General features: G+C 43.0%; 1 protein-coding gene across 1 annotated transcript in view; it reads right to left on the reverse strand.

Annotated features, from left to right (window-relative positions):
* The window catches only part of dnah9 (dynein, axonemal, heavy chain 9), a 117545-nt gene that overhangs the window by 27956 nt on the left and 64247 nt on the right, over positions 1-25342 (reverse strand). The window contains exons 41-55 of the mRNA XM_084433490.1: positions 20378-20617; positions 13819-13980; positions 13339-13535; positions 12473-12635; positions 12041-12164; positions 11106-11248; positions 10239-10400; positions 9708-9941; positions 5912-6172; positions 4990-5415; positions 3611-3730; positions 2494-2682; positions 1764-1999; positions 1563-1685; positions 502-706 (exon numbers count right to left, since the gene is read on the reverse strand). Coding sequence (XP_084289616.1) covers positions 502-706; positions 1563-1685; positions 1764-1999; positions 2494-2682; positions 3611-3730; positions 4990-5415; positions 5912-6172; positions 9708-9941; positions 10239-10400; positions 11106-11248; positions 12041-12164; positions 12473-12635; positions 13339-13535; positions 13819-13980; positions 20378-20617 — 2985 coding nt within the window. The remainder of the gene's footprint in view (positions 1-501; positions 707-1562; positions 1686-1763; positions 2000-2493; positions 2683-3610; positions 3731-4989; positions 5416-5911; positions 6173-9707; positions 9942-10238; positions 10401-11105; positions 11249-12040; positions 12165-12472; positions 12636-13338; positions 13536-13818; positions 13981-20377; positions 20618-25342) is intronic.

Below are 25342 nucleotides of genomic sequence, written 5' to 3' on the forward strand. Positions count from 1 at the left end.
TTATAGTTATCGTCCTTGGTGTGAACGGGCCTTTAGTCAGCCTGTATGCGCCTTCTCGTTCCCTTCGGTCTACGGATTCTCTTACTCTTCAGCAGCCTCCCTGTGGATTAAAATCTATGGGGGAGAGAGCTTTCTCTGTTGCGGCACCCAGGTTATGGAACGCACTTCCTCTTACTGTTAGAGACGCTCCTACATTAGCCAGTTTCAAGAAGTTGTTAAAAACACATCTTTTTAAAATTGCTTACTTGAACTGTCATGACTAGTATTTTATTGGGTTGCACTGTAATGATTATTTTGTATTACTCCAGTACTTTGTACTTTACTTGTTTTATTGTTTGTAGCGCTTTGGGTTTCAGAAAAGCGCATTATAAATAAAATGTATTATTATTATTATTATTATATACACCTAGGATGAGTTGAGGAAGAGTAAATCATGGGCTAATTTTCATGTTTGTGTGAACTGTGCCGTGAACGATCAGGATCTGCTGTGAGCGTGATCACCTTGAGCTCCTCCAGGTCGGGTCTCTCCATGCTGACCACAGCTGCCAGGAGCTGGTCCTCCAGCCCGTCCCGGGTCACGGTGAAGTTCACCAGCGTACACTGAGCCTGCAGCTCCGGCTGGTAGTGAGGGTTCGCCAGCTTCGTGTGCAGGATCAGCCGGAAACTGGGGTTGTACTCGCACTCCTTGTCGCCGATCTTTATGTAGCTGTTGCAGATTAGAAACGAGAATCAGCTCATTATTTAGTGCAGGTGCCGTGATGATGCTCCACATCTGGAGGACTTCCTGTCTTTCATGCAACATCACAGGAGAAGAAACTGTCAAACTCAAACATATGGAGCACAATATCTCTGTGTTTAAACACACACACACACAAACATCATACAGGATTGGACAGACGTGACGTGAATAAACGACACAATAATCATTTTAAGCAACAAAACCTTCATGCAACAGCTGTGAGGCGAGACCCTACAGGCTAAACCCGTGATGCTCACGCACTGCCCAGTTCAGAGCTCCAGTTGCTGCTTCTCTCAGACTAGTGGAGAGAAATCATCCAAAAGCCACATTTAAGAGTTTCTTTTATTGCACTTCATCTCTTCACGTCTGTAGATTTCAAACTCAATCCACATTCATCAACACAGAGTCACAAACCTCCACTTCAGCTTCACACACAGAAGGTTTGCTCTTATTATGATTGGCCTGATTTATTCAACATTTCATTCCTAAAAACATGGTGGAAATGTATTTGTTTTGTGTCTGTTGACAGTATTTTCTGATCTATGGAGTGATAAACCCTTTGTAAAAACCTTTAACTGTAATATGTCAACAAAATCAAACAAGAATGATGAACCTGGGACCGGACTCACGACACACTCAGTTAAGAAAATTCTTAAGAAGATTTGTTGGGAATACAAAATATTCGTATCTTTTTTCTCAAGTTAGAAAATAAGAAGAAATTGGCAGTTAAGAAGAATTTTATTCTTCAGAATGTTTTGTGGTTTTATCCAGTATTCAGGTTAATGTGCTTCAGTGACTCATAAGGTCATTTAAAGACTCTCACCGGCCTTTCTTTATGGTCTCCCGCCCGAGCAGCGGCCCGAGCACCGGGTCCACCGCCTCCTCCAAGTTCTCGATGAGGACCACCTCCCCCACTGATAGAGCCCTCTCGATGGAGTCCAGGTACCTGTGGGACAGGGAAGGGGTCCGCTTTAGTGATGACCTCAGCAGATTCAGGAGGCCTGCTGTGAGCGTGCAGCGTTACCCTCTCTGGCCGATCCGGATGATGCGCAGGTCCTCCCCGTGCCGGTGCTTGATCCACTTGATGCCCTGCAGCTGCGGGTCCACCATGAGGGGCCAGCGCTCGCAGCTGGTGAGGATGGTGGCGTTCTCCGTGGACATGCGGTCCGCCGGGAGCCCCTCGTTCTGCCAGGTGGCGATGTCAGCGTCGTCCGTGAGCATGGTGAGCGGGTCCAGGGCGGGGGTCACCGGGATCGGCACCTGCGGAACAACAGGTGATGACTGGCGGATACTGAGGCCTCGTCCACACTAATGTTTGAGTTCACTCTCCGCTTGCCGTCCGTCACACTGAGACGCCGCTCTCATTAATGAAAACCAAGCTTTCTGAAAACGCTCTCCAAAGTGGATACATCTGAAAGTGCCGTGTTCACGTTGTAGTGTGGACTGGGAAAACTGAGGTATTAGAGAACGATGACGTAAGTTTAGTCATGTGACGCATATTGTGCCAATAATGTAGATATGTATTTTTATACTGGTATAGGCTCAATGCACGACCGCTTCCACGTTTGGTGTCAGCCCGCCCAGTTACACCCGGTGATGCGCCGGAAGACGTTTTTAGGTGGAGATAATGGCAAATTACACTCTTACACTCTCTGATTACAAGAACTTCCAGCGGTTAGCGTAGTGATGTTAACAGTATCGTGAGGCAGTTAGCTGCTGAGTGTTTGTCAGTGATGTCTGAGATGTGGCCAGACCTTGAGCTGGCTGAGGAACGGCCTCCAGGTGTTGTCCATCAGCTCCAGGCGGTAGCGTTTGGTGAAGTATCCCAGATAAGAGATGAATGCAGTGATGAGGAGCACGTCTCCACACAGAGTCTCCTCCTGAGCCTTGAAGGTCTTCACCTCTTCGGCCCAGCGCACGTTCTCAGACGCCAGACCCCCGACCTGACACACACAGGACAGTGCAAGATCACTCAAACACTCACAGAAACCATTAAACTTCAAAGTAATACACAGTCTATATTAGTGATGCACCCAAAAGAAAATTCTGGGCTGAAAACTAAAACCGAAAATTTCTTAAAATTATTATTATTTTTAATTAATTTCTTATTTTAAATTTAGTTTTTTGTATAATTGTATTATTAAACTTTTTAATTAAATGTAATAATTTAATGAATCTGAATTAAGCCAATAAAATAAAATAACCACAGTTTTATTTCAAGTAACACAAAAATTTGACAGAAAATAGGCCTATATTAAAATAATATTAAATATCAATTTATGAATATCAATATATCAATATATTATTCTTCATTCAGTTCTATGCAGCAGAATCAGATTTAACAGATTTTTTTTTTTTTTCTCTTCCAGACAAAAACCGAAAATGCCATTTTCAGCAGCCGGAATTTCGGTGCATCCCTAGTATATTATTATTATTATTATTTCTTTTTTAAGTAGATATATTTTCTTAAAGACTACTAGCTGGACATTCAGAATTGCAGCACTTCTGACATCTGTGGCCTGCGTGTTTCTTCTTCAGTGATGCTGTAGTAACAAGGACACTGGTAATTACTATACGGTGGTAATGGTGTGGAAATGACACACTTCACCTTTAACCCCTCACACACTGCGGAGTCACAATCATTCCCAGATCAAACAATGGGTTATATGTGCGCTTCAGGCAAACACCAGCTCTGCTGCATGAGTGTGTGTGTGTGTGTGTGTGTGCTGCACGCTCGAGTGCACAGCAGAAATTACTTATTCTGTGGGTTTGCTACATTTTAATTATTATTCATATGTTTTTCTGTTTGGCTTGCTCATCTATTTCTCCGTAATGAAGGCCGGATCAGCATCAGGGCTCTGATTGGCTCACCAGGCGGTTAGCGAGAGCGATGGTGTGCGCTGTGTTCTCGGCCTCCTGTTGGCACTGCAGCTTATCTGTCGTGGCCTTCTCAAACTTGGCCATCAGCTTCGCCAAGTTCCCGTTCAGTTGCTGTGGAGAGAAGACGACAGGCAGAGGATGTTATGAGGATGTTTAAATCACACGTTACTTGTAAACCTCAGGTGGTCTGCAGGAGGTGATGACGTGTGTGTGTGTGTGTGTGTGTGGACATCCGTAAAGACTGGATAAAGCAGTTTAGGAGAGAACAGTGTGTAGTTTTAACACATTCAACCAATCAAACTGATCCGTAGTCAAACTTTATAGAGTCTGAGAGACAGTGAGGATGTTGCTGAAGTGAACACACAGTACAGAAATAGACTATATAGAATACAAATAATGTGAAGTCATTAAAAAATTAAGGAAAGGATATAAAGAGATAATACAAGAAAATAAATAAATAAATAAATCCATTTTTATCTACATCAAGATTTGATGTAAAAATGTACACAAATGTAAAGGATAATAATCTCAGGTCCTGCTTTTATGCTCTTCAACACTTTCCACTGTTTCCCTTCAATCATTCCTTTTCAACAGTAATGTGGTGTCAAATTCATCTTATCTCAATTAATACGAGGCCATTTAAATACTGTACGCATAACAATACAAGTTTGATACATTAAAATGTTAAAAATGTTTATAGACAGTAAAGCACATTTGGTCACACTTTATTTTAAGGGGTCATTGTTACAGTGTAACTATATCTGTAAGTCCTGAGGGATATTAAGCAACTACATGCACTTCCTGTAGGCCGTATGCGCCAGAGAAACGAGCGCAGCATCTGTGCAATATGGTCTTTGAGCTTCCGTTTCTGCGCTCGCTGCCTCGCTCGGTATATCTCTATGGCATCGCTGTCCAGGAGTGATCAGCTGGTGAAGTGGATTTACTTCATGTAAAGTTAATGAAAGTTATCATGCAGATTGTGATGTTTAAAGCAGATGTTTTAACAGATGTCAGTCGACCAGGAAGATTTTAAAACGAGCCGGTCATTCATAAATACGCAAGATCGCTGACCGGAAGACAGACGACAACGAGCCTAGCGCTGAAAGGGGCGGAGCTACATAAGGTCATAGGGTTAGGGTTAGTTGCATGTAATTATGCATAACTTCCTGTGATTACTATGGTAAGTACATGTAACATAAGTAACAAGGACACTAAAATAAAGTGTTACCGCATATTTATATATAAAGCATACTTTCCAAAAGCCTTCATGTCAGCAGCCTAAATAAGTGTGTTTATACTGGCTATATCTTCCCATCAGATCTCTGTGTGCTGTGTCTTCCTCTCTACAAGCACACAGACGCTCTACTCACGTTGATCTTAGCCTTGATGACGGACAGCTTGTCCTGCGCGGTGGCCAGGTCAGCGTTAGCTTTGCTCAGGGCTTGTCTCTTGGGCTCCACCTCGCAGTAAACCTCATAAAACTTCACGATGTTGATGACCCATGAGCACAGGCCCGCGGCCGCGTTGGATTTGGCTGCGATGAGCTCCGGCTGGAAGTCTGGGTCCTGCAGGTACGGCTTGATGGCTTTGAGGCAGTTCTCGTGAATGTTTTCCTTTTTGAAATTGATCAGCGAATCGAGGAAGGCGTCGACCTTCGCCATCATCACTTTGGCGGCCTTCCAGCTGCGGTCTTTGGGGACTCGGCCGCCGGGAGCCGCTAGCACCATCACAGCGGCCGTCACGTTCGTCACAGCGGCTACCGGCGCACCGAACGACTTCAGCTCCGTCAGATTGTTCTAGAAACAAGAACAACAGGGGCAAAACAAGATGAATATACAGTGAGCAAAACTACAATATTCTACAGTATATACATATATAGTTATACACACATACACTACCAGTCAAAAGTTTTAATGTTTTTAAAATACGTTTTTCCAAGGCATTTATCTGAGATAGAAAGCTTTCGTAACATCAGACACTTCCGTTCACAAGTTTGGGGAATGTTTCTTGAGCATCAAATCATCATATTAGAGTGATTTGTGAAGGATCATGTGACACTGAAGACTGGAGTAATGATGCTGAAACTCCAGCTTTGATCACAGGAATAAATGACACTTTAAAATATATTAAAAAAGAAAACAGTGATTTTAAATTGTCATAATATTTAACAATATTACTGTTTTTTAAGTATTTTTAATCAAATAAATGCAGCCTTGGTGAGCAGGAGAGACTCTTTTAAACCGATCCACAGCTTCTGACTGGTAGTGTCTGTTATGAAGTGAGATCTCGGACCTTGTTGAGAGTGTTGAGAGCCTCTTGAGCCGCTATGAGCGCGGGTTCGGCTTTAGCCAGGTCCTCCTCACAGTCTCTCTGTTTGCGCATCACTTCCTCCGCGATGATGGCCACCTTCCTCTCCTCGTCATCAGCCACGGTCTTCTCCTTCGCCACCTTCTCCGTCTCCACTCCCACGACCTGGATCAGCTTATCAGCGCTCTCGTTCTTCAGCTTCAGCTCCACCTCCTGCGCCGCCAGCTTGGCCTTCAGATCGTCCACCTGAGAGAGGACGCAGAGAGAGGACCGGGGTGAGCAGAGCACGTCTGGGACACAGGCAAACACAACTGTTATATACAGTCAGACCAGAGTTTATTCAGACATCTTCAGCATTTCTCACATTATCAGTTTATTCGCTATAGTTTAGAGAATGGTAATAAATATGAGCAGAACTCAGTTGATATTTGACTGGTTTTGTCCGTCCTTCTGTTAGACTGTCTCACACATGAATTATGTTGAATATCTGTCAGCTGTTAAATTTAACTACACAATTAGATAATACCAGTTTAGCTCAACCAGTTCAGTCTGTGTGTAAAAAGAGCATTAGCAATTAAAGAAAACACACTTCAGCGAAACATGATCAGCTCAAAGTGTCCCAATCATTTCTGATCCCAAATTTGTATATATTTCACTGGTGAAGAGTTTTGGGTATAATATGTCACAGTTTGCTTTATTCTGCTCTCCTCACTTACAGAAATGAGCTATAGTGTCCTGATCACACTAGTGAACAAATATAACAAATTATATCTGGTGTCTGAATAATTTTTGGTTTGACTGTATATAAAATATAACTATAATAAGAAACTAATAGGTGCTGTAAATGTATAGGACCTTATTATAAACTGGCATCATAATAATATATGTGCTGTATTTATTATTCAGTATTAAAGTCTGTTGAGGAAGCTAATGAGCTGTTATCAACTAATTGCATCACCAGATGTTTTGAATAACAGGCTATTTGCTTTTGTTCTGGAGTCATTGTGGAATCATATTAGTGATATTATCGGAGAGTTGAGCGCTGGAAGTTTTAATTGATAAATGACAATCACTCGAGGCGGATGAGCGTTTGGTAATGAACGTCTTTTTGTTTTTATATGTCACAAGGGATTATGCGATTGGCACTTATTCTGATCGGGAGAGAAAATTGGGGCGAAATACGCAATTAGCAGAAAAACTGTCGTCAGACTCGATCCCACAGCAAACAAACAGTCAAAGAAGGCAATCCCAAATCCTCTGGAATCTGCTCCCTTTCTCCAGCTGATTATCCCTCCGAAAACCAGACTGCCCTCGGGGAGCAAACCCTATATACCCACAACATCAAGCTGCTATCATGTGGGTGATTAAACTGATGAATAGGAGGTAAAGATGATGGAGGACTAATTGCCCTGAAAGCCAGTCAGAAAGCACACTTCAAGCTCTCGACGGAAGTTTGTCCCTCTCTCTCCTCAAACTACATGAAACGACTGTAATGATCCTCTTCAGTCAGAGAGGCTCGTCTTCACAGGCCTTCACAAGCGCACATCAAAGAACACAAGCAGAATATTGTGTTGTTAACATATCATGAGTCATCTTAAAAGAGACAATTTGAGATAAGAAGGCAGAGGAACTGTTAGATAGGACACAGTGCTGTGACCGTGACCATACAGCCGGCATTGAGAAGGCTGCGTCATAAACATGCTTATTTACAGCAGACAAAAACAACACAGATTCTCATTTAAGATGAAACACTTAATGAGTGGCTATAAAAGCAGCCGGTCCACCTCGACGCTCCCGAATGCGAGCAGGGACAAACTAGCTTGAATTGATGTCCGCTATCCACTAATTGCATGTTAGCGGGGTCCCACCTCAATAAAGCAGCCTGGAGCTCCATTAATAACCCTTCTGCCTCATTAGCACCCACTTTTAATTTTGATTTCTAGCCAGGCCGGCTCTCTGCTGTTAATGTAAATAGGTTATTCTGGTGGGCGTCGATCTCTAACAGTGCAATAGCGTAAAGTGTGTGTGGATTCTGATGTTACATTCCTTCCCCTCTCGTCTCTAGCAAGTATAATCTCTGCGCTTAGATGAGCTTTCTGATAGCTTTCCATCTAAAGGCTGGAGGGAGCGAGGACAGATCCCCAATCCATTACCTGAGGACCTCAAGAGCGTACACACACACACACACTGTATTGGACCCGTCAGAAGGCATAGTGCAGCTCAAACAGAAGCAAGCATGAGAGAAGAAATAACGTCTCGATCAGAATAATTAGCTCTAGTGCTGCTGAGAACACACTTATGCCGAGGTCACAGCGCACACTCTTCAAACTCGTCAGATCGCTGTTCTCGAGACTGGAACTGTTATTTAAGATGATAGCCAGCAAGAAGCCTGCGATGGTCTGTGCGCTCCTTGCAGCGAGAAGGAGAGATATAAACAGATCACGCAGGAGGGAATGATTGGGAGACGCTGGGATCAAGGGTTGTGTGTTGGAGGTAAACATATAACTCTGCAGTGTGCCGCTGGTCAAGCAGATGTTTGTGCTTTGTTTCTGTCTGATATAATTGTAAAGCTGATATCTGGTCTCTAACCTCATTGGCTACAGGCCATCGGCGATGCAGTTTTCAGTCAGAACACACTCCCAGCGCAGGATTCTGACTCGCCGACAGGTCCAGATAGTGCATAAACCGCTTAGTCTAGTCTTCATCTAATTTATGTCTTCAAGACTGGTCAAGACTCTAAGCCAGTTACACAAGCGGACAGTGTCCGATCAGACCGGGAGCGCTCTCATCATCAGCACTGGAGCGTGCCGAACGTGCACGCTGAACGCGGGGGGTTATGGGAACAAGAATACTGACATTCTCAAACCACAGAGGTGATACGGTAGGCCATGAAGCCACACGACTGAAATCAATGACATTTTCTAAACACAATAATCATACATCATTAGACAAAGTCAGCTGTCTGAAGCATTGCAGTGTTTTAGAGGTATTGAGCGACCCGCTCTCCTCCCAGAAGCACTCTATTAGTGCTGACAGGAGAACAACAGGGACAACAGTACTGGGAAGAGTGTCGTCCTACGCAGCTGGCATTTAAAGGACCCGTATAAAAGGCATCAGGCTTCTTAATGCGCTTCATTCGCAGAAGAGGGTCTATTGATGAACAATATGTGTGTTGACCACTGAAAAAATAAATTAGCTAATGGCACATGGATTTATGGCATGGAAATGAATCTTACAGCTGTGCTGCACTCATGCCAATGAAGAGGCTCAGCTAATGCTTTAATGCTCCTGGAATGTGATTATTCTCAAGCATTTCACTTACAGCCACACTAAAGAAACACTGCACGCCTGCGCACACACATATCCAGCACACCTCTGCACACCTCTGGACTGGACGTGGTGTAATACGCATGTGAGATGATCACGTTTTTCAAAATGTAACCTGTTTCAAGGTTTGCGTTCTCCAAACACTGCTGTTGTGCAAATGAGCGGCTCCTCAGTTAATCACTAATGATCTTTGCAACGGAAGTGAATCAATCAAAACTAACTTTATTCTAGATCTGCTGTAAAGCCTAAACAATCTCTGTTACTGTAATCTCCTGTTATCACTGTAAAGCTGCTTTGAAAATAGCGTCACAGTCCAGCTTAAGTAAGTTCAGTGATGCTTCATTTCTGTTGTAAAAAAATTAATTTAGTTGATTTATATATATAGCCGCTCTGGCGAAACGGTGATGTCATCGTCAGGAAGGTTTGTAAGCCAGGAGGACCTGATTGAGATCACCTGAGCTGTGGTGCTGTTGAGCTTCTCCAGGCCGTTCTCCAGCCGCTCCATCTTGGACGTGAGGTCTCTCCTCTTGAGCGCGAGCAGGTTCCCGTACAGCTTGATCTGCTCCAGGAACGACTTCGGCGTGGTGTAGTAGTAGCGCCGCTCGTTCGACAGGTAGTCCTTCGACGCCTTGTTCACACTCACGTGCACGTAAGCCATGAACTTACTCACAGAGTCCTTCACCTCGGGCTGCACGTGTGGAAGAATTAACAATCAAATATAATTACCAGCATATTGGCAGAAATGTCACACTACTGGGCCGTCACAGCCGTTTCATTCTCCTGAAATATAATGCAGAAAGAGACCGCTGTGCAATCTAATCATGCTCTTCATGACTTCAGGCATTTGCACTTGAATCTGTAAGAGGAGCTGAGCTCGTCTAATAATGACATCTCAGTGCTGTGGATGGAGGAAATCGTGATCAGACCTGTTGATGAAGATGTGTGAGAGAGTGAGAGTGTGTGTGTGTGTGTGTGTGTGTGTCACCTGGATGTGCTCCACGTCCTGTAGGAAGCGCAGACTGACGGACTCCAGTGCCTCCTGTGGCCACTCGTGGAACCAGTCGATGGCGGTGCAGTTCACGACCGCGGGGAACTTTCTGCTGCGCATGCGGAGTTTACTTCCCACCGGAGAGAAGCACAGCGCCACCTGCAGGACACATGTGTATGAGTGAACCACTGCTGAACACACACACACACACACACACACACACATACACACTGAAGGAGTTTACTGCCCACCGGAGAGAAGCACAGCGCCACCTGCAGGACACATGTGTGTGAGTGAACCACTGCTGAACACACACACACACACACACACACACACTGAAGGAGTTTAGAGATGATTACCCACCAGATGATCGTTAACTGCTATAAGAATGCTTGCTTATCTCTTCTAATGTTTGTCTTGATGTAGTCATTATCAGTGAAAGCTTTTTGAAGTGATTGGGTAGTGTAGTGAGTAGTGTGTTAAACTGGCGGTTATGGAAAGGGGCGGGACATTTCACAAACACACTTGACCAATCACAACACACTGCTCCAGCCGACCAATCAGAGCAGTGTGCTTTTCAGAAGGAGGGGCTTCATAGAGACAGGAAGTAAACAGAGCGTTACTGACAGACTGGGAAGAGAGGAGCCGCATAATCAACATTCAAGCAGGAAAACCGTCCACACATTTACACACATCAACAACAATCATATCGGCACAGAATCAGCCCTCGCACAGCCTCCCCAGAGACGTCAGGCTGTTCATGTTTATCTAGTTACATAGCGAGAGCTGGAAACTCATTTACAGAGACTGTGGGAGAGCAAAGGCAGCCCTGCGAGGCTTCATGAATCACTCCTGCTCACGCACTTTGAGTTGCCTACGGACACGGTCGATGAAGAACTTCCAGCAGTTTTCCCTGGTGTCCATCAGACCCTGACCACGCACTTCATTCCTCAAAGAAGAGATGATGTTCTCCACCTCGTCGTCAGGGAACAGGTCAGGGATTTCACCTGTGATGGAGACCAAGAGCTGATATCAGTGTCTGACAGATGGAAACATTAGGAACTGGCCAGAGGCAACAGGGAAATAATACAGCTCTCTGAAAAATGATGTTCCTTTAGGCCTGAGAAATGTAGATAAAACAATCACACTCAGATCCTGATACAGTGAAATTACTTAAATGGGCGATTCATTTCAATCAGATCAATCTTTTTTAACCAAACACTGTGGACAAGAAGATTGAACATGTTTAAAGCAAGTACAGAAAAATCTACATTTACAAATAATTATAACACAGTATGAGCAATATTTGGGTCGGTATAATAAACAGCAATAACTACATACATAATTGGTTGCCAAAATAAATGCATATTAATCATCACTATCATTTTAATACTGTTGTTGTTAATAATAATAATTATAAACAAATGCAATGTAAATATCTTTATTAACAAATGGAAAAGCTATTGCAGCACATCAACATCTGAGTGATGATCTAAACTAATCATTGAGTCGATTTCTTGAAACATTCACAGGAATGAATCAAAAAGCTACTGAAGTTTAAATCAATCTCTTAACGCTCTCGTGCTCGTGAGCCGCGGAAGTAATGATTGAGGAATTCCTCTAATGACACAGTCTTTAAGAAACATAATGGAGAAAATAAAAAGCACATTAAAATCTTTGCAATGCAAAGTTTATACTGCCAGTAATATCATCACTAATAAACATAATAATATCCCCTCATGCATATCATCTGGCAGAGGAAGCCAGTGGCACACACACACACACACACACACACTTACCAGATGCTAAAAGGTCGTTCACCAACACTAGGAACTTCTCGTCTGCCACCTGGGCGTCTGTCATGAGGAGCACCATGCCAATATTCTTCACGCCAGCTTTAACGTATAACGCGCCCAAATCGCTCTGAGAATACACAACACAACAGTCACACGCCACGGCTCCTCTTCCCTGGAAGAGTCCCAGCAGAACAGTAAGAAATGAAACATATTACAGGCATGAAAGCTGATGAGCTACACACACAATAATGCGCAATATCATATTGTGTTCAAGAGCTCCTCTGTGTACTTGATAATTATTCCATTATTTCTCAGACTTTTGTCTGGAGTCGCACCTAGACGATTTACACTCCGGCAGGAGCGCCACGCTGAATGTGTGATAGGGCCAATAGCAAGCAGCCGCAGTGAGTGTGATTTAGAGTCAGGCTAATAAACCTTGAGATCAGGGATGCCGTATCCTTTCTTCAGCGTGATCTGGAAGACCTCGAGTGAGCTGATGAAGGCCGCCAGTCTCGTCAGGCTCTGCTTCCCACTGCCGCCCACTCCCACCAGCAGAGCGTTTCCCCGAGGAGACTCCAGGATCCGGTTGATCCGGCAGCTGAGCAGGAGAGAACATGTGAAGCGCTGAGTAAAGCCTAAACGACTCTGAGGAGTCAGTGGTTCACCAGTACAGGCTCTTCAATTACACATAATGGTACGTGACGGTGCAGTTCAATAAACTCTTCTTTACACCACTCACTCAGCAGATCTGAAAGCATATTTGCTTGCCTACTAAACTGATAATGCTGTCAGTAGAGTTTGGAAAGGGCAAAAGTCAAATATCGACCAATGATTTGCTCTGTCACTACTAGGGATGTGCAAAACATGTACATGGTGGGTTATTGTCAATTCATTAAGTACACTTATTTATAATAAATAAATTAAAAACTCATTTTTAAATGATTGAAAACTAGCTTTTTAGATTCTGAAACCATGAGAATAATCATGATTAACTTATACTGACATCCCTAGTTTTAAACAGGAATAAGTTAAAATAAAATGAATGTGCTTTTAAAAATGAATGTGGGACTGCAGTAAACATGACTCGGTGCTATACAACACTAGTGGCGTTTAAAGCGTTTAAAAGCAGCACAAGGCATGGTGTCAGTGCAGTGAGATCCATCTAAACACGGCTGGCTGTGGAAAAAGGAAATTCCCGAGAGGCTTTCCCGTGCCCCCATCTCGTGGAGAAGTCGACTAACTCAGTCTAAAGAGCTGCAGTGAAGTCTAGAGTCCTGTTAAGATCAGCAGGGATGTCTTACATATGAGACATGGCGTCCTCGAAGAGAACCAGGTTCAGCGCCGGGTTGACCTCGTTGTACCCGTCCAGCGCTTCCAGCAGGGTTTTGTTCAGGCTCCCCCAGGACTGCACCGGCATGTATTTGGGCTCCCCGATGCCCGTGGCGAAGTGGCAGAACATGTTCATGGCCGTGGTCTCCTCCAGGCTCTCCTCCATATCCTAATGGGAATAAAAACAGCCTTAAAACTCCATGAAATATGAACTAACGTTCAGTGCCGCTGCCTGGGGAAGGAGCTCAAGTTAAACCAAAAGACTGAGAATTCAATCAATTCATGTTCCTCTTAAACCATCATGAACTGTGTGTGTGTCTGTAGTTCTGCAGGAGTGAGCGTGCGCTCTCCTTCACTCTCCTCTTCTCTCCGCGCTCGCTCGTGAACCTCAGGAGGAGGGAGGCCGTGGAGAGAAACACTGTAAAGACTGACAGGGTTTAGCTCTCTCTCACCTGGTAGATCTTCTTCACCGTGTCCGACTGCAGTTTGTCAAAGAGGGCGAAGTCTGTGTGGTCCACCATCTTGTCTCGGTAGACCCGGTTGGCCTCGTGCAGGTAGACCTTCAGCAGGTCCTGAGGAGTGCGCACACACTCGCCGGTGCAGAACAGGATTCCCTGCAGGGAAACAACACAGGGGTCAGCGCTGCGTCTCCAGCACTCCTAATCTCCACTGCACTAGAGTTTCTAAAACTGCAATAATTCAGATATCAACTCAGAGAGATACACAAACACACTGAATTGTTTGAGCATTGATGCTTTTGGGGAAGAAGTATATCTGGCTCGTCTAATATTCCACAACTATAAACTCTACAATGATCTGGAAGCGACTGAGAAGGATGTCAGCCACCAGAACAGGCCTCGACTCGGATTATGTTAAATACAGTCATCGTGTCCTTTGTTGTACGGGTCACCTTCAGGGTTGCTGCCCGCAGAAGTGACCGAGAGGCTGTCGCTAATGTCCAACAGAAGCAGATTGATCAGAGGAGTGGAGCGAGGAGCCTCGGGTGAGGCCGCGTGTCCTCCTGGTGTGGATCCAGAAGCTCGTATTGATCAGGCATCAGGAGACACACCTGATCTAGCTCCAGCATCTGTCCAACACTCGGTCCTCATCCCGAGGGAACATTAGCTGTGTCCCGTCAGGAGCTGAGACTGCTCTGTGATCCGGGTGTGTTAAAGCTAACTAAAGGCTCTCAAAGCAGGATCATCTTTCACTCCTGAATCCAGAAAACTGCACTATAGATTACTGAGTCCTGATCTACTATCCAGCAGCCCTGCTATCATCAAGCCAGCTTCATTCCTGTAGCGCTTCATACGGCACAGGCTGTTTCAAAGCAGCTGCACAGGAAAATGATGATGCGATGATGCTAACACACTAAAACACAACAGCACACAGTCGTCATCCAGCTGAGGTCGTTCAGTGCTGATTCAGTTCTGTTCAATAACTGAGTCAAGAATGAGTTCAGTGATAAACTGTGACATCATCGTCAGCTCAATATATATGAGTTCTTCTCCACTTTGTTGGGTGTTTATTCAACTATAGACACTTTTGTGAACTATATCTATAACTATAGGCACTAGATTATAAACAGCCTGAAAATACTCGATAGTTCATACACTGTAAAAAATTTGTAACACTCCCCAATCAAAAATTTAAATTGACCGATAACATCTACATTTTTCAATTGGCCCAAGTGAAATTCTGTAAATTCTAAAATTAAATGTACAGATTTTCACTTGGGCCAATTGAAAAATTTTGATGTTATCGGTCAATTAAAATTTTTGATTGGGGAGTGTTACAAATTTTTTACAGTGTAAGTCATTTTCTTCAGTACACATTTCCACACGTCAGATTAGGAGTTTCATTACATTCTGTGATGGACATTTTGCTGACGGCCCTCCTCAGCCTACATGTGCTGACAGCGACGGCCAATCAGTGATGGACATTTTGCTGACGGCCCTCCTCAGCCTACATGTGCTGACAGCGACGGCCAATCAGTGATGGACATTTTGCTGACGGCCCTCCTCAGCCTACATGTGCTGACAGCGACGGCCAATCAGTGATGGACATTTTAAAACGTAAAAATCTTTCGCAATACAATTACACTTTATTTAACTATTAAATATATGAATGACTATTTATATAAATGATTTCACATAATACATACTGAAACAGGAAATCATTGTTTTTATTTATATGTTATTATTTTGTTTATATGTACATTTATTATTTTTAATCACTCTTTGCTGAAATGATCAGTTGCTTTAGGACTGAGAGTGTGGGGTAAGGGGACAACAATACAGATCTGTACATAAACTAGCCAAATATAAATGATTAAAGCATGTAAAAAAGTTTAAGACAAAGTTGCCAATGTGACACTCGTGTTACAAAAGGAAAAAAGTTGATTTAATAAAGAGAAATATAATATATATATATATATAAAAAAATATCTTAACACGTCTCTCGGAGAGCCCAACGCCGACACACTCACATCTCACACACACACATCTCACACACACACATCTCACACACACACATCTCACAAACACACATCTCACACACACACATCTCACACACACACATCTCACAAACACACATCTCACACACACACACATCTTACACACACACACGTCTCTCGGAGAGCCCAACGCCGACACACTCACATCTCACACACACACATCTCACACACACACACTCACATCTCACACACACACGTCTCACACACACACACACACACATCTCACACACACATCTCACACACACACATCTCACACACTCACATCTCACACACTCACATCTCACACACTCACATCTCACACACACACATCTCACACACACACATCTCACACACTCACATCTCACACACTCACATCTCACACACACACATCTCACACACTCACATCTCACACACTCACATCTCACACACACACATCTCACACACACACATCTCACACACTCACACTCACATCTCACACACACACATCTCACACACACACACTCACATCTCACACACACACGTCTCACACACACACACTCACATCTCACACACTCACACTCACATCTCACACACACACATCTCACACACACACACTCACATCTCACAAACACACATCTCACACACACACACATCTTACACACACACACGTCTCTCACACACTCACATCTCACACACTCACATCTCACACACACACATCTCACACACACACATCTCACACACTCACACTCACATCTCACACACACACATCTCACACACACACACTCACATCTCACACACACACGTCTCACACACACACACTCACATCTCACACACTCACACTCACATCTCACACACACACATCTCACACACACACACTCACATCTCACAAACACACATCTCACACACACACACATCTTACACACACACACGTCTCACACACACACACACACATCTCACACACTCACACTCACATCTCACACACACACATCTCACACACACACACTCACATCTCACAAACACACATCTCACACACACACACATCTTACACACACACACGTCTCTCGGAGAGCCCAACGCCGACACACTCACATCTCACACACACACATCTCACACACACACACTCACATCTCACACACACACGTCTCACACACACACACACACACATCTCACACACACATCTCACACACACACATCTCACACACTCACATCTCACACACTCACATCTCACACACTCACATCTCACACACACACATCTCACACACACACATCTCACACACTCACATCTCACACACTCACATCTCACACACACACATCTCACACACTCACATCTCACACACTCACATCTCACACACACACATCTCACACACACACATCTCACACACTCACACTCACATCTCACACACACACATCTCACACACACACACTCACATCTCACACACACACATCTCACACACACACACTCACATCTCACACACACACATCTCACACACTCACACTCACATCTCACACACACACATCTCACACACACACACTCACATCTCACACACACACGTCTCACACACACACACACACACATCTCACACACACATCTCACACACACACATCTCACACACTCACATCTCACACACTCACATCTCACACACTCACATCTCACACACACACATCTCACACACACACATCTCACACACTCACATCTCACACACTCACATCTCACACACACACATCTCACACACTCACATCTCACACACTCACATCTCACACACACACATCTCACACACACACATCTCACACACTCACACTCACATCTCACACACACACATCTCACACACACACACTCACATCTCACACACACACATCTCACACACACACACTCACATCTCACACACACACATCTCACACACTCACACTCACACACACACATCTCACACACACACACTCACATCTCACACACACACGTCTCACACACACACACACACACATCTCACACACACATCTCACACACACACATCTCACACACTCACATCTCACACACTCACATCTCACACACTCACATCTCACACACACACATCTCACACACACACATCTCACACACTCACATCTCACACACTCACATCTCACACACACACATCTCACACACACACATCTCACACACTCACATCTCACACACTCACATCTCACACACACACATCTCACACACACACATCTCACACACACACACGTCTCACACACACATCTCACACACACACATCTCACACACTCACATCTCACACACTCACATCTCACACACACACATCTCACACACACACATCTCACACACTCACATCTCACACACACACACACATCTCACACACACACATCTCACACACTCACATCTCACACACACACACACACACACACATCTCACACACACACATCTCACACACTCACATCTCACACACACACACACATCTCACACACACACATCTCACACACTCACATCTCACACACTCACATCTCACACACACACACACACACACATCTCACACACACACATCTCACACACTCACATCTCACACACACACACATCTCACACACACACATCTCACACACACACATCTCACACACTCACATCTCACACACACACACATCTCACACACACACATCTCACACACTCACATCTCACACACACACACGTCTCTCGGAGAGCCCAACGCCGACACACTCACATCTCACACACACACATCTCACACACACACACTCACATCTCACACACACACGTCTCTCGGAGAGCCCAGCGCCGACACACACACACACACACACACACACACACACACGTCTCTCGGAGAGCCCAACGCCGACACACTCACATCTCACACACACACACTCACATCTCACACACACACACTCACATCTCACACACACACACACATCTCACACACACACATCTCACACACTCACATCTCACACACTCACATCTCACACACACACACACACATCTCACACACACACATCTCACACACACACATCTCACACACTCACATCTCACACACACACACATCTCACACACACACATCTCACACACTCACATCTCACACACACACACGTCTCTCGGAGAGCCCAACGCCGACACACTCACATCTCACACACACACATCTCACACACTCACATCTCACACACACACATCTCACACACACACGTCTCTCGGAGAGCCCAACGCCGACACACTCACATCTCACACACACACATCTCACACACACACATCTCACACACACACACTCACATCTCACACACACATGTCTCACACACACACGTCTCTCGGAGAGCCCAACGCCGACACACTCACATCTCACACACACACATCTCACACACACACACTCACATCTCACACACACACGTCTCTCGGAGAGCCCAGCGCCGACACACACACACACACACACACGTCCTCAGCGGAGCTTCATTATCTCAGCCGTCTCTCACACACGGCTGTAAACTAATGACTTGACGTCAATCACGGTGTTGAAGTGAAGCACAGCTCCTACGGCAGCATCTGAAGTCGGAACTTTATTAAAAATGGAACTTTTCTTGGCTGTGGGCAAATAAGCTGCCTTTTAATTTTTTTAAACCGTTCACAAAAACAAAAGGGATCAGATCGGGCCTTTGGGTCCCTCTCGGCGTAACATGAGACATTCAGTCCTGCGTATCGCCAACTAATTAAACCAATCGGAGAAACACCCGCGCGCTCGCCGCCGCCTCGGCACAGACGCAGACACGCTGAGCTCTGAGAGCCGCTCTGCTGATGAAGAAGCGGAGCTGGGAGTGTGTGCTTTGAGGATCTGAACTGTGAGCTGAATTAGTAAGGCAGAACTAAGGGCCGATCTTCAAATGTTCCTTCAGCTGCGTCTCGTTCCGCTTCATTACTCCGACGGCTCCCCAAACAATGAGTGGAGCTTCACAGGCTATTCTCTCCTCTTGCCACTTTCATCAGCACTAAACCGAGGAAACGGGCCCAGCAAAGCCGCTCTAAAACAATGAAATCCAAAGAGCGTTGGTCTAATCCAGCACAGTAACAAGAGCTGGGACAGAAGAGCCGCAATTAAGAGCTGGACGTGCCGAACTGTCTATGCGTGAGAATGGACCACATGCATGTGCTGGTTAGAAAAAAGCTGAGATGACTTTTAACTAATGGATGAAATGGATTTGTCTGCATCTGTCAGGATGTGCACATGAAAAGATGCCATGGATGAATTAATTATTCATTTCGCCTGCAAAGAGAAACTAATCAGAAGCTGATCGGTGGCTTTTGACAGGCTCATCTGAACCACTACTTTTACTTCAGTTCATCAATACTTCAGTAATCTACGGCTCATCTCAAACCATCAGCTCTGCCTTTCAATCATTAGCCATTTGAGACTGAAATTACTCGCACTGATCTCAGAGCTCATGACTTACGAGACAGTCATATAAATGTAATATTACACATAGGAAAGATCATAAACTTTCACCAGTTAAAGAGAGCAGCTGCGAGGGGTTTCTGGGATAAAAGGTTATTGTTTGAGTACCTGGAATATGTTGGAGAGGTCGCGGAGGTTGAAGATGTAGTGGAACTTGATGGCGGTGGGCAGGAAGCTGGTGGTGATGCGCTGGTGGAGAGCGAGGGCCAGCGTGACCAGCTGAGAGCTGCTCTTCTGCAGGGCCGATGCGAAGCCGTCTCCGCTCAGGTGCTGGCTCAGGATGCTGCAGTAGATGGTGTTCAGGGCCTCCACTCCGGGGAACGACAGCGCAAACACTGAGAAATGCCTCTGAGATACACGTTTCAACAGTTGCACGTTAAGCCTTTGCTTCAGCTTTGAGAGGTGACACTATATGAAACATTTTCAAAATAATTTATATATAATCTACCAGTCAGAACTTTTGGATCAGTACGATTTTTTGTTTTTAAAAGAAGTCTCTTTTGCTCACCAAGGCTGCATTTATTTGATTTAAAAAACACACACAAAAAAAACTTTTCTTTTTAAATACATTTTAAAATGTAATTTATTCCTGTGATCAAAGCTGCATTTTCAGCATCATTACTCCAGTCTTCAGTGTCACATGATCCTTCAGAAATCATTCTAAAGGCCCGTTCACACCAAGGACGATAACTATAAAGATAACGATAAAGATATAATTCTAAAAATCGTTCTCCATATTAAAGAATAACAGAGTTCACACCACAACTATAACGATAAAGATATGAGGAACGATATCGTTGGGATCACTTTCAGAACGATTTTTTTCCAGCTGTCAAACGATAAAACACTGACAGTCAATCAGAATCCATTCTAATTTAAAGGTCTCGCGCATTTAAAATGGGGCGGGCGCGCGCGTGCTTAGAATAAAAAGACCGTTATCGTTCGTTGGTGTGGACGCATATATAGTTATCTTTATCGTTATCTTTATAGTTATCGTGCTTGGTGTGAACGGGCCTTAATATGAGAATTTGATGATCAAAAAAACATTTATGATTATTATCAATGTTGAAACCAGTTAAATAAAATCCGGATTTTTTATTCTATATTTATAATGAAATAAATGCCTTGGTGAGCAGAAGAGACTTCTTTTAAAAACATTAAAAATCTTACCGATCCAAATCTTTGACTGGTAGTGTATGCATGTATGACTGTATGTATGACTGTAGTGTATGTATGACTATATGTATGACTGTATGCATGTATGACTGTATGCATGTATGACTATATGCATGTATGACTATATGTATGACTGTATGCATGTATGACTGTAGTGTATGTATGACTATATGCATGTATGACTGTATGTATGACTATATGAATGTATGACTATATGTATGACTGTATGCATGTATGACTGTAGTGTATGTATGACTATATGCATGTATGACTGTATGTATGACTATATGCATGTATGACTATATGTATGACTGTATGCATGTATGACTGTAGTGTATGTATGACTATATGCATGTATGACTGTATGTATGACTGTATGCATGTATGACTATATGCATGTATGACTATATGTATGACTGTATGCATGTATGACTGTAGTGTATGTATGACTATATGCATGTATGACTGTATGTATGACTATATGCATGTATGACTATATGTATGACTGTATGCATGTATGACTGTAGTGTATGTATGACTATATGCATGTATGACTGTATGTATGACTATATGCATGTATGACTATATGTATGACTGTATGCATGTATGACTGTAGTGTATGTATGACTATATGCATGTATGACTGTATGTATGACTGTATGCATGTATGACTATATGCATGTATGACTATATGTATGACTGTATGCATGTATGACTGTAGTGTATGTATGACTATATGCATGTATGACTGTATGTATGACTATATGCATGTATGACTATATGTATGACTGTATGCATGTATGACTGTAGTGTATGTATGACTATATGCATGTATGACTGTATGTATGACTATATGCATGTATGACTATATGTATGACTGTATGCATGTATGACTGTAGTGTATGTATGACTATATGCATGTATGACTGTATGTATGACTGTATGCATGTATGACTGTAGTGTATGTATGACTATATGCATGTATGACTGTATGTATGACTGTAGTGTATGTATGACTGTAGTGTATGTATGACTATATGCATGTATGACTGTATGTATGACTGTATGCATGTATGACTGTATGTATGACTGTAGTGTATGTATGACTATATGCATGTATGACTGTATGCATGTATGACTGTATGTATGACTGTAGTGTATGTATGACTGTATGCATGTATGACTGTATGTATGACTATATGCATGTATGACTGTATGTATGACTGTAGTGTATGTATGACTGTATGCATGTATGACTGTATGTATGACTATTTGCATGTATGACTGTATGTATGATTGTATGCATGTATGACTGTATGTATGACTATATGCATGTATGACTGTATGTATGACTGTATGCATGTATGACTGTATGTATGACTGTATGCATGTATGACTGTATGTATGACTATATGCATGTATGACTGTATGTATGACTGTAGTGTATGTATGACTGTAGTGTATGTATGACTATATGCATGTATGACTGTATGTATGACTATATGCATGTATGACTATATGTATGACTGTATGCATGTATGACTGTAGTGTATGTATGACTATATGCATGTATGACTGTATGTATGACTGTATGCATGTATGACTATATGCATGTATGACTATATGTATGACTGTATGCATGTATGACTGTAGTGTATGTATGACTATATGCATGTATGACTGTATGTATGACTATATGCATGTATGACTATATGTATGACTGTATGCATGTATGACTGTAGTGTATGTATGACTATATGCATGTATGACTGTATGTATGACTATATGCATGTATGACTATATGTATGACTGTATGCATGTATGACTGTAGTGTATGTATGACTATATGCATGTATGACTGTATGTATGACTATATGCATGTATGACTATATGTATGACTGTATGCATGTATGACTGTAGTGTATGTATGACTATATGCATGTATGACTGTATGTATGACTATATGCATGTATGACTATATGTATGACTGTAGTGTATGTATGACTATATGCATGTATGACTGTATGTATGACTATATGCATGTATGACTATATGTATGACTGTATGCATGTATGACTGTAGTGTATGTATGACTGTATGCATGTATGACTGTAGTGTATGTATGACTATATGCATGTATGACTGTATGTATGACTGTAGTGTATGTATGACTGTAGTGTATGTATGACTATATGCATGTATGACTGTATGTATGACTGTATGCATGTATGACTGTATGTATGACTGTAGTGTATGCAGGGCTCGAAATTAACTTTTTTACTTGGTAGCACTGGTGCTCCCAACTTCAAAAAGTTAGGAGCACCAGCAAAAATTTAGGAGCACCCACCAAAAATTAAGGAGCACCACAACTACAAATTATATATTAACAAATTTTATTTCATCCTGTGGCCAAGATTTGAAATTTGGTCTTCTGGCTCTATATCATCTCACCCCGATGATATTGGCACATGATTTGTCATTTGACATAAATTTAGTGAAGGCAAGCTCTTCTTTGGCGATGGTGTATGCGGTGTTATATTCATAGACAGTATGGTTATATTTGACGTATCCTGCCGATTAAAAGCCTTAATAATTGAACCTGATTTGTTTGCCACACACCTGTCCCTGCATTTTTTGCTTGGCACTTGGCACTCTATTGCTATTAATATGCTGTATTAATCTTTGTTAATCTTAGTTAATAAAAATACAGCTGTTCATTGTTCATTAATGTTACTTCACAGTGCATTAACTATGTTAACAAATAAAAATAAAAAAATTCTATAATGTAGGCTATATTAGTAGCCCAAATGTTGAAATTAACATTAACAATGGTTAACAAATTAACAAAGTGCAGTTTATTAATAGTACAACTGTGTTAACTAGAATTTAATAAGTGGAACATTATTGTAAAGTGGTACCGATTTGTTATACACCGATTCAGACGTCTCGTGAGTGTGTTGGACAGATCAGTTGTTTTAACCATTCATTAAAGTGAATCGGTTCAAATGAGTCATTAGTTCGCGAATCGGAGTGTCATTAGTGGATGTGTAGCATACGGCAAGCGTTGTGTGATTATCCCGGTAGTTTATTTTTTAGCACAATTCACACTCCACGGTAATTTAGGAGAAAAAAATCTCTGAATGCTCCACGTGAAACTTCGGTCTTCCGCCCTTTTTCTATCGTGTCAAATGATTTTGATTAATATGCGCGAGGGAGAGAGAGCAAGACAGCGCTCGTGTTGTTTGAAGACGTGAGAGTGCGCGCGCGCGGCCGGGGCTTTCTCTCGTCAAGCGCAGCAGTCACTCACGCACCGATCAAAGGCTTTGGCGGCCGCCAAAAAAAATCAATGCAGGAAAAACCCCGGGATTGGTTATATAACGTTGGAATAGAATGACGGTCCGGCCATCGCGTATCAGCGCACATAAGGTACACACTGTGAAGTAATTTGCAAACGTTTTTTAGAGAAATGAAAACAGGTCGCACCACAACCATTATTTGCACTCGCACAAATGCTCCCAAATATATTTTTAGGTCGCACAGATTAAATTTCAGGAGCATATGCGACCAAAATGGTCGCAATTTCGAGCCTTGAGTATATGTTTGACTATATGCATGTATGACTGTATGCATGTATGACTGTATGTATGACTGTAGTGTATGTATGACTGTATGCATGTATGACTGTATGTATGACTATATGCATGTATGACTGTATGTATGACTGTAGTGTATGTATGACTGTATGCATGTATGACTGTATGTATGACTATTTGCATGTATGACTGTATGTATGACTGTATGCATGTATGACTGTATGTATGACTATATGCATGTATGACTGTATGTATGACTGTATGCATGTATGACTGTATGTATGACTGTATGCATGTATGACTG

The sequence above is a fragment of the Rutilus rutilus genome, assembly GCF_951802725.1.
Source record: "Rutilus rutilus genome assembly, chromosome: 16".
In the NCBI taxonomy this organism is placed as follows: Eukaryota; Metazoa; Chordata; class Actinopteri; order Cypriniformes; family Leuciscidae; genus Rutilus; species Rutilus rutilus.